Consider the following 15,841-nt stretch of genomic DNA (forward strand, 5'->3'; position numbering starts at 1 on the left):
CCTAGTTGCCCTTGAGAAGGTGGGTGGTGAGCTGCCTTCTTGAGCCGTTGCTGTCCATGTGGTGTAGGTACACCCACACTGCTGTTAGGAAGGGAGTTCCAGGATTTTGACCCAGGGCAGCGAAGGAACGGCAATATATTTCCAAGTCAGGGTGGTGAGTGACTTGGAGGGGAACCTCCAGGTGGTGGTGTTCCCATCAATCTGCTGCCCTTGTCCTTCTAGGTGGTAGTGATCGTGGGTTTGGAAGATGCTGTCAAAGGAGTCTTGGTGAATTCCTGCAGTGCATCTTGTAGATGGTACACACTGCTGCTAATGTGTGTCGGTGGTGGAGGGAGTGAATGTTTGTGGATGTGGTGCCAATCAAGCGGACTGCTTTGTCCTGGACAGTGTCAAGCTTCTTCAGAGTTGTGGGAGCTGCACTCATCCAGTAAATTGGGGAGTATTCCATCACACTCCTGACTTGTGTCTTGTAGAGGGTGGACAGGCTTTGAGGAGTCAGGAGGTGAGTTACTCATCACACGATTCCTAGCCTCTGACCTGTTCTTGTAGCCACAGTATTTATATGGCTAGTCCAATTCAGTTTCTGGTCAATGGTAACACCACAGGATGTTGATAGTGGGGGATTCAATGATGGTAATGCCATTGAACATCAAGGGGCGATGGTTGGATTCTCTCTTGTTGGAGATGGTCATTGCCTGACACGTGTGCAGCACGAATATTCCTTGCCACTTGTCAGCCCAAGCTTGGATATTATCCAGGTCTTGCTGCATTTGGACATGGAACGCTTCAGTATCTGAAGAGTCACGAATGGTGCTGAGTGGGTAGGTGGGAAGAAAAGTTGAAAATAGAATTCAATCTAAAAAGTGTGAGGTCATACATTTGGGAGGAAAAACAAGCCAAGGGAATGTACACTGAATGGTGATGAGGGATTTTCCCATCATTTTGACGGATGAGTGTTGACCAAGTTAAAAAAAGACCGGTTTACATTCTCGGCTGATGTCATCTCATCTGTGACGTTGGGCCAAGTCTTGATTTGCGTAACCGATACGCAAATACTGCAAATGATGTCAGTTTTGGAGTGATGGATGGTGGCATTGGTTTTGCGTTGTGCTCGCTTGTCCTGAAGGCACTGACTGTTCTCCTCAAATGTTGAAATCGCTTGATGACAGAGACTTCTCCATTTGGGTCTATCCAAGGTCGGCCAGGGTTTTTCAGCCCCGTCGTGGCAGGACCCACCACGGGACATTCTGTGGCCCAGCCAAAAGTCCATTGAATTTAAACGGAAGCAGACGGTCCCGGTGGTGGGCAGGGCCGGAAGATCCCGCTTGTTGTTTTTTCCCATGTATTGGGATCCAGCTTGCAAGCTCTGTGGTTGGCTTTTAGATTGTCTCTACATCTAAGTTGGGACATCCTGCAGTGTTGGTGCCTGTCTCAGCTGACTGTAGAATACTGCCTTTGGTATGTGGCAATCCTCCACGCGAACCACGTGGCTGACCTAGCAAAGTTGTGTTCTGATGAACAGGCTCTTGATGCCAGGTATGCAACACTTTGCAAGGACCCTGGTGTTGGGAATTTTATCCTACCACCAGATGTTGCAAATAGATCTCAGACAGCGAAGATGAAATGCTTCTAGTTGTTTTATGTGATGCCGGTGGGTTGTCCAAGTCTTGCACCCATAAAGAAGTGATGTAAGAACTGGTAGACTTTGATCTTTGTTCTGAGATAGACTCCATGGGCAGAATTTTGCCCTTGGCAGGTGGGCTCTGTGGGGGTGGGCGGGAACCCGACCACTGCCCATGATTGGGACTGGACCGATTATGGCCTGTGCAGTATGAAACATGAGCAGCAGCGCTACCTGTGCCTGGGCTGGGGTGGGAGGGGGGGAGGAGGCCGAGCACGAACTTCACGCATGCGCTCAAGTGAGCGCTTCATAATCTCCCTAAGGCACAGAACTGCCTCAGGGAGATGAAGCATTTTTTAAAAAGAAAATAATGAAACTAAAAATGTAATAAAACATGTTCCCTCATGTGACAGAGTCACATGAGCAGGGCCATGTTATTACTTAAACTTTAAAACTTTTATTTTCATTTGCTTTTGGAAACCTCATCCTGCCTGTGAATGAGGTTTCCAAAAAAATGCAAAGGCTGCTTGGTCTTTTTGCCTCCCCGCCAACCGTTAGGTTAGATGGGCAACGAAAAATTTAAGTTAATTGATTATTTAATGGCCTTAACAGGCCTTTTAATTGTCGGCGGGTGTGCTGCCAAAGTCGGCAGTGACTGAACTATCGCATGACTGTGCGTTGATGTTGACACGCTCGGCCGATGTCAACACGCATCATTTAATGCTCGAGAGGGTTGGGTGCGTGCCAGTCCGTTGAGCGAAAATTTCTGGCCCCATGCTTTTTCAAAAGTCCTTGAGTGAGCTGGTGTTTGCCAAGTGATGGCTGATTTCATCATCTAGTATAGTGTTATTGAAGAGGATACTCCTAAGATAGCAAAACTTCTGTACCGAATAGAGGGGTGTATTATTGATAGTGACTTGGAGTATGTGGCCAGGGGTGGGTTGATACAAGATCTCTGTCTTCTCCAGACTTATCATCAGGCCAGGATACTGAGAAGTGTAGAAGAACAGGGGGATCTTGCAGTGTATGTCCACAGGTTTCTGAAGAAAACAGGGCAGGTAGATAAGACGTTTAAGAAGGCTGTCCTTTATTAGGCTAGTTACAGAATATAAAAGCACAGAGGTTAATTGATAACTGTGTAAACAGCTAGAGTACTGCATACAGTTCTGGAAGGCTGTGATTGCACTAGAAAGAGTACAAAGGAGATTTAAAAGGATGAATCAAAACAGTTAGCAATGAGGAAATGTCAGATAGGCTGTGGTTTTCCTCTTTGGAATAGGGGAGGTTGAGGGGAGATTTATTTATTTGCAGAAAAAAAATACCACTAAGGCATAAACATTTGAAACGACGGCACTGTTGCCAGAATACAACTCTATTCCAAACACCATCTGGGTGGGCTTTACCTTTGTCACTCAGTATAATTCAATGTAGTGTATGTGACCCTGTTCTTATTCCAAATAAAGTACTCAAATGTTACCAATTGGTTCATATTTGACTTTCCTAATACTTTCTGCAAGGAGCAACAAAAGCCTTCTGGAGTTTTTAATCAAAGTAGCAGCCTGTACGTGACCTGGACTCCTCATTTGATGAACTTGAGGCCACACTGTTTTCCTGTCTCCAATGGGGACATTAGGCCTTGATGATTTCATGGTTTCTGTAGAGGATCATTACAATACTATGCTTTGAACCAGCACAAAAATACTGCATTAAATCTGGTGCAAGTGGAAGTCACTGGTATATTGAATGTATGTGGCAACGCCCAAGTGGTTTGGAGTCGGAATTCATGAATGCAATTTCTTTGATGACCTAATGCATCAAGGAACTTACACGAAACTGCTCATCTTGGCCTGGTATTCACTAATGATCAAGGCAGTGTGGGAAAAGTCTAAGCATCCCTAGGTGATAATGACCACAGAATGACCATTTAAATAGCCTCGACAAATCCTGCAGGGAGAAAGAGAAAGCAGCTCACTAGAAGAAATGTTAGAAAATGCAGAAATAAGTTAAAAGGGTAATTAGAGGGCCAAAGAGCGACCTAGAAAAAATATAGCAATAGTGGTTAAACCCAAAAGCAAATTTATTTAGCATCACCAAAGGCAATTAGACAGAAAGTGAAAAATATAAAAAAGCAAAGAAACTTGAAACTGAGAACCTAAATATGATGCTCAATGCTGTCAGCTGTGGCTCATTTGGTAACACTCTTATCTCTGAGTCAAAAGGTTCTGGGTTCATGTCCCACTCCTGGGACTTCAGCACAAAAATATAGCCTGACACTCTACTGCTGATAGGGAATACTGCACAACTTGAGATGCTGCCTTTCAGATGAAACATTAAACTGAAACTCTGTCTGCTCTCTAAGGTGGATATAAAAGATCCCACTATTTTGAAGATCAGGGAACTTATCTCTGGTGTCCTGGCCAATACTTGTTCTTTAATCAAAATCACAAAAACATCTGATCATCATCCCATAGCTGTTTGTGGGAGCATGCTGTGTACATACTAGCTGCCACATTTCCTACATTACAACAGTAATTACAATACAAGAGTACTTCATTAGTTCTAAAGCACTTTGGGAAATTCTGAGGTCATGAAAGACGCTATGTAAATGCAAATCTTTATTTGTCTTTATATTCAGAATAATAACTTCCTCCCAATTTTTGAAGGGAAGCCATCAGCAACATGCACTGCCTGCTCCTGCTGCCATGCAAGTCCTGCCTTTTAATTTAGCCCCTAGCGCCTGATGCTCCACCAGCATAGCATGCTCCTTGTATTTTCCTTTGTCATTTGTCTCCACAGGGACTATCATAACTAAATCTTCTTCCCTTTCAAGTTTCTTTCCAGCCACTTTGAGATATCCTTTATGCTAGCCAACACAGCCTTTGAGATATCCTTTGTTAGGCAACATACCCTTGAGAATTTTCAATCATGACTGTGGAAGAAGCTATTTGTCCCCCTAATTATTGAATTCCCTATAACTTCCACATTCCTATTCTTCATTATGTGCCTTGGTAAGGCATTTAGCAATATTCTTGGTGCTGTATGTTCAAAGGCTCTATGACCACAACTTTACACCAATGCATCCAATGAACAGGGATTTCTGAATAACACTCACATTTTTGTGGATCTTTTTTTAAAATTTATTCATTCATGAGACGTGGACTTCACTGGCATGGCCAGGATTTATTTCCCATGCCTAAGTTATAACAGTTCGTCATGCATCTTAAATCTTTCTCCCAAAGGGTTGTAAACTCCACTTTATATCCTTAACACAGACCACTGGTTGGGGTCATACCCAGCACCAAAGAAGATGGTTGTGCTTGTTGGAGGCTGTTCAGCTCAGTCCCAGGACGCTGCTGCGGTTCCTTATTGTGGTAGTGTCCTAGGCCCAACCATCTTCAGCTGCTTCGTCAATGACCTTCCCTTCAACAAAAGTGGGGATGTCTGCTGATGTTCAGTATCATTAGCAACTCCTCAGAGAGTGAAGCAGTCCGTGCCTACATACCCAGGCAACATTTCGGTTTGGGCTGATAAGTGACAAGTAAAATTCATGCTACACAAGTGCCGGACAATGGCCATCTCCAACAAGAGATAATCTAACCTCCCCATGACATTTAATGGCATTTCCATCTCTGAAGCCCCATTATTAACATCCTGGGAATTGCCATTGACCAAAAACTGAACTGGACTAGCCAGATAAATACTGTGATTACAAGATCAGGTCATAGGCTGGGAATTCTGCAGTGAGTAACTCATTTCCTGACTGTCCATCACCTACATGGCACTAGTCAGGAATGTGATGGAATATTCTCCACTTGCCTGCATGAGTGCAGCTCCAACAACCTTCAAGGAGCTTGACACCATCCAGAGCAAAGCAGCCTGCTTGACTGGTGTTCCATCCACCACCTTAAACATTCACTCCCACAATCACCAGTGTACTGAAACAGCAGTGTGCACCAATTACAAGATACACTGCCGCAAATTGTCAAGCCTCCTCCAACAGTACTTTATAAACCCAAGACTGCTACCATATAGAAGGACAAGGGCACCAGAAGCATTGGAACACCATCACCTTCTAGTTTCCCTCTAAGTCACACACCATCCTGACTTGGAACTATATCAGTGTTCACTGTTGCTGGGCCAAAATCCTGGAACTCCTTCCATTACTGCATGTATCAACACCAGATGAACTGCAGCAATGCAGGAAGGTGGCACACCACCGCCTTCTCAAAGGCAATTAAAGATGGACAATAAGTGCTGGCCTTCCCAGTGATGCTCACATCCCACTAACGAATAAATAAGAAAACATGCCGTCAATTCAAAAAAGACAAAAGAAATTGGTCTTTTATTTTCATATATGACATTTTTAGTCTGATAAAACCTTCCAATACCTTAATACAATAATTCAGGTATCATTTAAAACATATTAACAAAACTTAAGGTGCATTAGAGAGACACTGTACAATTGTGAAGAATCCACGAAATGTCACTTTTGGACTGGACATCAGACGCCCACTGCTGATATTTAAAGTTACACTCTGCCACAGACATCAAATAAAACAATTCTCCTCATGAAAGATTCAGTGTCATGGGGTATGTGGATAGACTGGTAACAGCTGTAAAATCTCAGCTCCACAGTGGGGAATCCACCAATCACGAGACCCTTGCAGAAAGACTTGGAGACTCCAAATGTAAATGGTAACTAAGCAACCATTGGAGGAGGACTTTCAATAGTCATCATTATGCAGTAGTGACCTCTAAGCATTATAAATATATTATTTTAAAGTGATTTTGCCATACATAGCAAACATAAGAAAATTTTCCATTATGTTCATGATGTCCTTGGCATACAGTGACCATAGGAAATTCTCCCAAAGTAAGAGCGCACTTTCAGTTGCAGTCTGCAGTAACCCTGGGGTGGAACAGTTGAGCCACTTTTATATCCAGTACTCCTGTGGCCAGATGTTAGGGAAGTTACAGAATAGCGAACAGTGTCTTGCAGAGAAGAGCCACAAGTCTGATTCCTAATGCCTCCGAATTGAATTATTAAGATCTGGAGTTACACATGTTCTTCAACTTCAGGGCATGTTACAGAAGCATGCAAGATAGAAAATTATATAGATGAAAGCAATTCTAAAACACCAAGCTGTGCCAGTAGGATAAGAGAGCACAGTTTCAAGCTGGTGATGGGGGTAAGTTCTTCCTCATTGAAAGAGTGAAGAACACTTGGAATGGACTTCTGGGCAAGCAGGCAGGGTTGTGGAGACAAAATACCTGGAATCATTCAAGTGGTGATGGATGCTGTGACTGGGAACTGAACTGATGAGGCCTTCCACATCACATGATCTATCTTGCATTGTGTGGGCACCTATTCTGCAATGAATCAATGAGGGGTAGAGTTGGTGCAGACATGCACTGCACTATTAACCATCCTGAAGCACTATCAGAGGGACAAAGAGTGAATATATCATAGAAGTATTACAAATTTTCAATACTTTAGTAGAAGGGGATGTATAAGTACATTGGACACAAACCCCTTGGCTACTGATTCACTCCTAGCCATAGCAGAAATAGATCAGATTGGAATCTGACCCTATTTTATAAAATGGCCTGACTATAAAATTGATATGAGCGGAGATGCCAGAGGTTTCACCCACAGAAATATTAGGACATTGAGCGTGCATCCGACACATCAGTCTCTTTGACATTCATATGAAAGATTTTCTTTTTAAAAAGTGACCATTCACACTTTAAGACATGCCAATTAAAGAATATTAACAAAGGAATTTTCAATAAAAAAGCTTGACATTAGTCAAGCAGAAGTGATATCAATTACAACAGAAAAGCATCCATTACAAAATCATGTCACACCCCTCTACCTGTGCACATTTTAAAATATGTGTACACCATGAATAGCTGACAGTTGTGTTTCTGCAAACTGAATAAAGGAGACATATGTTATGATACATTTATATACATTATATGTGAAGCATAAACACAGGTATAGACCAGTTAGATCAAGTGGCCTGTTTGTGTGCTGTAAATTCAATGTAATAAGTAATTATCAGTCTGTGCTCTGCCAATATTTCTTTCATCCACTCTATAATCTAATACTCCCACCTCCCTGCTCTCAGTGTGTAATTACAGGAAGGAATGGATAAAGTCAAACTACCACATTAGATCTTGATCACCCTCAGAGCAATGTGCTCTGAATTGGTGGGAATTTGTTGGGAAGGCGGGGTCAGCTAACGCCACAAAATCCCAGATCTCATCAGTTGCTCACACATGCTGCCAAGGTAATTATTCCCATATATTCTTTACAGCTAACCTCACATTCTCTCTCTTTCCATAAAGGTTTCCCCCTTTTGATGTGGGCAAATGCAAACACTTTTGTTCTTATCTCCTTGCATACTTTTGGAGAGAGCTAGTTATATATTACATGGACAGATTTTATGTGACAGCAAGTGTGGGGCAAAGGGGATTGGGAGATGGGCAGATGGTAAGAACAGGGAAGCATATATGAAAGCACCCTCCTTTGTCCTCTCAAACTTTCTGCCACTGTCCATTCCTCCTCCCTAGAAGGGTCAAATACATTATGGAATATAATTTAACAAGGAGCAATGTACACCTTGTGCTGTGTAAAGATTCATTTTGCGATCCCTACACTTTACTTGAAAATGTTTTAACATACACTTAGTTTGGTGTTAAATCTGCTGATACATGGCTGTGGCTGTGGGGAGGTAAATTTGCAATAGGCAAATAGGTTTAAAAATAGCTGACAAAATGAGCAGGGGTCAGCTATGCTGTGTATCAAGGTCTTGGCAGAGTCCAGTCACTCAGCATAGATTGAGCACTGAAACACGGTGTATTTGGTTAGTACCACACTGGTTAACTCATTTACCTATTACGCTAGCTGAGAAACTTCCTGGCCTTCTTTTGAATAAAAAGTGATAAATTACTGTTAATACGAATGGAGTAGTTACTCAGTTGTCACGTGAAATAGCAATGTAATTGCCCACGAGGTTACACAGTATACCACACTTTAATGGATACGATGTAGGTTTAAAAGGGATATCCCCACCCGTACCTCCCTCCACCCCCACCAACCTGCCAACCATTCATACCCATGGTTTTTGAAGGAAGCCAATTCTAAGCGTAAAGTTTAGTGGAGAACGCTGGTCCACTGAATCACCAAAAAATTGTCACTGCTGTCTGCACAGGTATTGGTATCGCAGTCTTTCTTTGCACTGTACTTCATAGGGTTTCGAGTGAATCTATTCATGGTGCCACTTAAGTGGAGCGGCATGCTACAGAAATTATCTCCTCTCAGGTAGTTTCTGACAGCAATTTTGAAACCAAAGCACTGAATCAAGTGCTGGCTGAGCGATACTAGTAAATGTACAGATAGTGTCTTTGATTTAACAGTTTGAATTGGATGGCTTATGAAGAGAATCTCTCTTTAAGATTGATAGTCAATACACAATAGTAAATAGCAAATTAACAGTCCCTTGTTCTCTTCAAAAGTTCATTTTTCATTTACATACATTATGTCACTCTGCTGCCTCATTATTCCTCAAATGCAAGTACATAACCAGTAGAAATGGCAGATTTAATTAAAATATTTTAAATACATAAGTCAACTTATTAACTTGTCTTGTATTTTCCCTCTGAACTATATGTTTTACACAATCTTCTGAAAGAAGCTCATCATTGTACAATAGAGATGGCCTGACATAGACATAAGTGGCAATATAGCCCTTTCCTTGGAACGCCCTCTGGCTTGAATGTCACCACAGAAAACATGGGCTACAAAGTCAGGTGTTAACTCACAGCATGTAGGTGCCTTATTTTATACCAAGATTATACTCCAGCAGCGTGATGCTGTTATTGAGTGTGGCTAGACAGGTCACAACCAATAATCCCTCCCTGTACAAAAATAACAAGGTAAAATGATGAGCAATATGGTTTGCTCTGTCACTACTTTTTAATTTGCTGAAAATTCCAATATAGACTGATTGGGATGAATGGCCTGTTTCTGTGTTCTATATGCTATGTAATTCTATGTAAACACTTAATCCAAATTGTGACAACTCAATTTTTACACTGAAAATGAGCAGATTGAACTATTGAAGGCTTCAAAGAGCAGTTATCTGTCCTAGTCATTCATTCTAAACCAAAGGCTTCAATTGTAACATCTTAAATCTCATCAACATTACAAGCGTTTCAAAGCTGCTTTAAGTTTAGGTGATTTAAGTCTGTAGTAATAGTTGTTATCTGTTCTGATTAAAGAGGGAGCACACACTGTAACTTCTGAACTCAGAGGGTTAATCTTTTGAGACTTACTTGTCTTCTTGGATGATCCTGATACATCCAAGTAAAATTTCACTGTTTCCAAGGGTTAAATAAATCTTACACCTGAGAATGTTTCCCCAATTTCAAATTCAGTTCATTTCTCTGAGCATCTCAAAGATATTTAATCAAAATTCACAGATCACAAGAAGCCATCACAAGTTCAAGCATCTTTAGTAAAAAAAAAACACATGTCTGAATGTTTACCAGCTGCACAAGTTCACCCTAAACAGATTGGGCAGATCCCAATCACATTTTGAAAAAAAAACAAAGTATGTATCATAGAATTATACAGCATTGAAGCATAAAAGAACCTCTTCAGCTTTTTAGAAAAAGCCATAAAATTTAGTCCCACGCCCCAACTTTTTCCCCATAACTTTGAAAACTGGTCCTCTTTCAGTACATGATTAATTGCTTTTTAAAAGTTCCTATGGAACCTGCTTCCACCACTCTTTTACCCATTGCTTTCCAAATCTTAACATTCCTCTCAAAAAAAATCTCATTTCCCCATTATTTCTTTTGCCAATTATTTTAAATCTTGACCCCTGGCTACCAACACACTTGTATTCATATAGTCCTTTAATTGAAGAAAACTTCCCAAAAATGGTCACATTTATAAACTGGACCTAGCCTGTGTCAGGTAGATGCTGGTTACAAAAATAAGCTTGGGTTGGTCAGTGTTAGATAGTTCTTGGTCACTTTTCCAAACAGAAACAAGTTAGTCTGAGACAAACAAAAACAAGAATTGCTGTAAAAACTCAGCAGGTCTGACAGCATCTGTGGAGAGAATGACCGAGTTAACATTTTGAGTCTGGTTTGTGAGAAACCCTGATTACAGTCATATACAGAACCTACTCTGCTTGAAACAGACCCTGATTGAAACAATAACCCTGTTATTGCTATTCCTATACTCTCCAAGCTAGGAATTGTCAGCATTCTTCTGATTGTGATCCAACAGTACCCTCAGAATATCTGTTTACACACTAGCTGTTGCAAGACTTTGAAAGCAGATATACTTTTTAAAATTTTAAATTCTCATTTTATTTCCTAGATCAACCTTAATCTATAAATTGCAAAACAAACATGAGGGGCTGAACTCATATTCCTACATATTATGAACCTAACACCAACAATCTGCATTGGAATACTGTATGTATTTCATTTCAAATTCAAAATGTGTGAATTCTCACACGGTAGTGCTCTTGCAACTTCTTGGCTGCCATTATGAACCGTGCTGTAACAAGGTTATAGAGACCGGCAAGACTGACCCCATCTGATGATCAACTGCTACTCCAGATGTCCAGGTATGAGGTAGGACCTGCTGGGAAGCAGCTGCATTGCAGTAACTAAAAGAAGAGTGTTATGTTTTGTTTGAAGTCCACAGCAGCCAGGCAATGATGTATACTCATGTTTAAAATATACAAAGGGGAATTAAATTTGTCTTGGTTGATCCAAGCAAATTGGCAACCCCAAGTTGGGCGTGGGTGTAAAATTGGCTGCTGTTTTATGTTACTGGCCAAAATGAGCTTCACTCCCAAGATGTTACAATAAGGCTTATAAAATAGAAAAGGTATGTTACAAGACAAATTAATGATTTTATGTACACACAGTTTGAATAACAATCTCCTAATGGCTTCTCTGCTTGATGTTGGCTCTGATCCATCATGCCTGACCCAGCTAGCCCACACTCCTAAACACACAGCTTCCAATGACAGCCTTCAACAACATTCAAATTCAGGTTCCCCTCCTCCAGGCCAGTAGGTTATCAATTTGTCAGGGAATTACCCAAAGAAACATCTCTTTTCATTTTGCTCAAGGGCACCTCCTGGTGGTCTGTTCATCACCCAGATAGCTAGAACAACCTACCCTTGTAATTAAGGACATAGGGGAACAGGGGAAATGTGGAAAAAATGCAAAGCAAAAAAAATCATTAATACCTATTTACTATAATTAGCTTTACATTGCAGTATATGCTTATACAAACGATCAGTCCTGCTCTGCAACATCTCAGAGTGTTCCTCAGACAGGAATCCCATTTGAGAGGCCAGGGGTTCATTGGCCCTATATAAATCCAGTAACTGGTTGGCAACATTTTGAGACTTGTGCAACTCGGCGATTTTCTTGGCGGTTTCCTTCCGGAAGATGCACAGAGTTTTCAGCAGTGACTCGTGGTACCGGTCCCACATGGGCAGCACTCGGTACCCATGGACCAGCCCCGCCTCATTGTCAATGAAGACCAGAGCCCCCTTTGCAGTCCGGTGGAGGTTATTGGTCGACCTCTCCATTACTCTGGAGTCCCACTGCAGGCTCAGGAGGTTGCTGGCCAGTCTGTCAAAGTTGGCAGTCAGGTAATCAAAAAGGATGAGGTCTGACCATTGCACCAGCTCCAACATCTCCTGGCTTGTCACATTGGCCAGTTCTTCCACCAAGGGGTGCAGCCTCCTTCCTTCTGTCCTGAGAGATGGGGGGGTCACCACGTCGGTGAGATTGCTGATCCACTCGGTGAGACTAACGATGGGTTTGTCCGCCCATTGAGAGCCTTGAACATCCTGCCTGACCCTCAGCCACTGCTCGGCGTTGATGTTGACCCTGGACAGAGCCAGAGCGGGTACGTTGCGAATGCCAAGGAGCCTGGAGAGATAGAAAGAGAGGGTCTCCCCCAGTACTTGGTCTGGGTTGATGCCATACCTGAGGCAGGCTCTGGTGCCATCCGAGAAGCTGGCCAGCCTGTTGGACACCCTCCCGCAGCCTCTCTCCAAGGACACCAGCCATGAGGAGCGGGCTTTCAACTGCCAGCGCTTGACGTGGAGATCGGAAAATCCAGCGGAGGGAACGCCATCCAAACGATCGCTCCAGAACACGTCCTGGGCAAGCACTTGGGCAGGGACAACCCGGGGGGGCCAGCTAGCCCTGGGGGTGCTTCTTCTCCCCTGCTCCGGGGACACGGTAACGGCGAGAAGAGTTCGGAAACTTTTCGCTTTGCTCTGGGGAGAAGAGGAAGATCCGTGAAAGAAACCCAGGAAAGAGATCAGAGCCAGGGAGGCCAACAGGGTCCTCATCCTGACCAAAGCGGTAAAAGAGCTTCACTGTGCGGTTTTTCTGTCTCTCGATGGCTCGCTAATCCCCAAGAGCCAGGCACATCTTCAGCTTGTGACCCGTCTTCCCAGCTCCCAAGTGCCGTTCTCTCCGCCGGCCGGCCGGCAGCTAACAGCCTCTCGCATCGTCCTGTCCAGAGAGAGGGAGCGGTCCCCCCGCCGCCGATCACAACGGCCGATCCTCGATCTCCTGTCCTCTCCACACCGGGACTTACAGCAGTTCTGCTTCCGCGCTGCTCCCCCTCTCTCCTGCTCTCACTCTGTTGTCGGGCTCTCCTGGTTTAAGCAGTCACCATGTGATCAGAGGTGGGACCGCCCCGACTCCCTTTAAAAGAGCAACCGGTCCGGCTGTGAAAGGAGCTACACAGCTTCCCAGCCCGGAATCTACAGCAATCTGAAGGGGTGGGCAGAATGAAGCGCTCGATTTAAACACCCATGCAGCAGCCGACCTCCCTCTGAGCGGCTTAATCCTCACTCCCTACCCACCCTCTTCCCCCCACTAATCCCCATCTTCCCTCTTTCTCTGCGCAGCTTAACCCCTCCCCTCCCTGTAGTGTAACCTTCCTTCTTTGTGGTTTAACTTCTCTTTCTCCTGACCGGCTTCTTCCGTCGCGTTCTGCATTAAACAGACTAAAAACAGAACAACGATCATTATCTATAGCTAAACCAGATGGGACGGAAGGGAAAAAAAGCAAAATACTGCGAATGCTGGAAATCTGAAATAAAAACAGAAAATGCTGTAATAACTCTCAGCATCTGTGGAGAGAAAGACAGAGTTAACGTTCCGAGGCCGTATGACTTCTTCAGAGCTTTTTCAGTCACCGTCCGCATCAGGCAGTCTCCTTTCCTGTTCCAACAACGTGCCTTAAACATAACCTCAGCTATGAAGAAGTCATACAGACTCGAAACGTTAACTCTGTCTTTCTCTCCACAGATGCTGTTTGACCTGCTGAGTTTTTCCAGCGTTTTCTGTTTTTGTTTGGGACGGAAGGGAAGGCCAGTTCAGAGATAGTACAGGCGCTGGAGACGGCGGGATCCTCGCTTTATTTGAACTTCATTGATTTCAGATGTTATCTACCGCCTCTAACTTAATTTTAAAAAGGAGCTCTTCGGCAAATTCCACAGTGCAGCCGACTCGAGACCACACACACACAAATACACACATTCGGACACACATTCAAATGCGCACAAACTCAAATGTACACATACATACAGAGTTCAAGGGTGGCTGCTCCAAGGCTCGCTGACTTGTATAAAGCGTTTCTGTACTTAAACAGATTGAGCTATAAATCTCATCTAGAGACAGGAACCATCTCAGGACGCCTTGTAAAATTGGAGGAGATCCAGCAACATATTGTTTCAAAGGGCACCCTGTTACAGACAGCAGGAAGAATTCTGGCGGCTTTGGGATGCCCAGGCTTGTTTTGCTTCTGATGAAAAGTTGATAAATCCAAGCTGCAGATTGCAGTTTGATCTGCGGGTGAGTGGGGAGGTGCCTCCAGTTCCATTGTTAACCCGTTCTGTACTGACTTTCTGCCGATCCGTTAGAATTATTTTTGGTATCGGGAAGACCTGAGGCAGCAAAAGCTTTTTCAGAGTTACCGTCAGCATCAGGCAGTCTCAGGTCAGTTGGATCAGAGTAAAACTCCTTCTTTCCCGTTCCAACAACGTGCTTTAAACATAACCCCAGACTAGCGCCGTCTATTGCACACGTCCGATATTCTCAGCCCTCGCATAATTATCCGCTGCAGTGAGATTGCCAATGTACTGACAATTAGTGTCAAATTATAGGTAAATGTCATGCTGTGGTTTACACCTATTAGAGTCATAGAGTTCTGTAACTGCATAGGTCATTCGGCCAATCGGAGATGCTATTCGCTGCTGGGATAACACGGTTCTAAATTCATTTGAGATACAGAAATAAATGTATATACAGTCCTGCATTTCACAACCTCAAAGTCCCAAAACACTCCACAGGCGATGAAATACTTTTTGAAGTGTAGTCAGTGTTGTAAACAGGAAACAAGGTCCCAAAAACAGTCATGACAAGATAATCCCCCACTGACTCTTCCTAAACCCCCCACCCCAACTTCACTTAGCAACACCTCTTCCCAAACCCCCTCCCCCACACACTCACTCACTCACCAACCCCTCTTCCCAAACTCTGGAGAACGAAAGGTGACCTAATTGAAACTGCAACATTCTTACAGGGTGTAACAGGGTAGGTGTGGATAGGATGTTTCCCTGGCTGTTCAGTCTAGAACCAGAGGACACAGTCGAAGAATAAGGGGCAGGCCTTTAAGACTGAGATGAGGAGGAATTTCTTCACTCAGCGGGGGGTGAATCTTTGGAATTGTCTCCTCCTGAGGGCTGTGGAAGCTCAATCTTTGAGCGTGTTCAAGACAGAAATCGATAGATTTCTGGTTACTAATGACATCAAGGGATATCTACGTACAGGTAGATGATCAGCTATGATCTGTTTAAATGGCAGAGCAGGCTCGATGGGCTGAGCGGCCTACTCCTGCTCCTTTTTCCTATGTTCCCCTCCCAACACACACTCACTCAGCAGCCTCACATCCCAATCCCTGTCCCCCTACTCATTCATTCACTCAGCAGCTTTTCTTCCCACCCCCACCACTCACTCTCAGCAATCTGGCTTTCCAAACTCCCTCACCATCATTCACTCAATCAACAGCCTTTCCAACAGTCTCACAGCATCACTGAGCTGCTCTGGGCCCCACAGACCCCTTCATGGGCAGGCCAATTTGACTGAAAGTTG

The 15,841-nt window shown here is 43.6% G+C and overlaps 1 protein-coding gene across 1 annotated transcript; it reads right to left on the reverse strand.

Annotated features, from left to right (window-relative positions):
• Positions 1–5,931: 5,931 nt before the first annotated feature.
• fjx1 (four-jointed box kinase 1) lies at positions 5,932–13,483 on the reverse strand. The gene has a single exon (XM_041197750.1). The coding sequence runs from the start codon at positions 13,024–13,026 to the stop codon at positions 11,905–11,907; it is 1,122 nt and encodes a 373-aa protein (XP_041053684.1). The 5' UTR covers positions 13,027–13,483; the 3' UTR covers positions 5,932–11,904.
• Between the last annotated feature and the right edge of the window lie 2,358 nt (positions 13,484–15,841).

This window comes from Carcharodon carcharias, chromosome 10 (assembly GCF_017639515.1).
Source record: "Carcharodon carcharias isolate sCarCar2 chromosome 10, sCarCar2.pri, whole genome shotgun sequence".
NCBI classification, from domain to species: Eukaryota; Metazoa; Chordata; class Chondrichthyes; order Lamniformes; family Lamnidae; genus Carcharodon; species Carcharodon carcharias.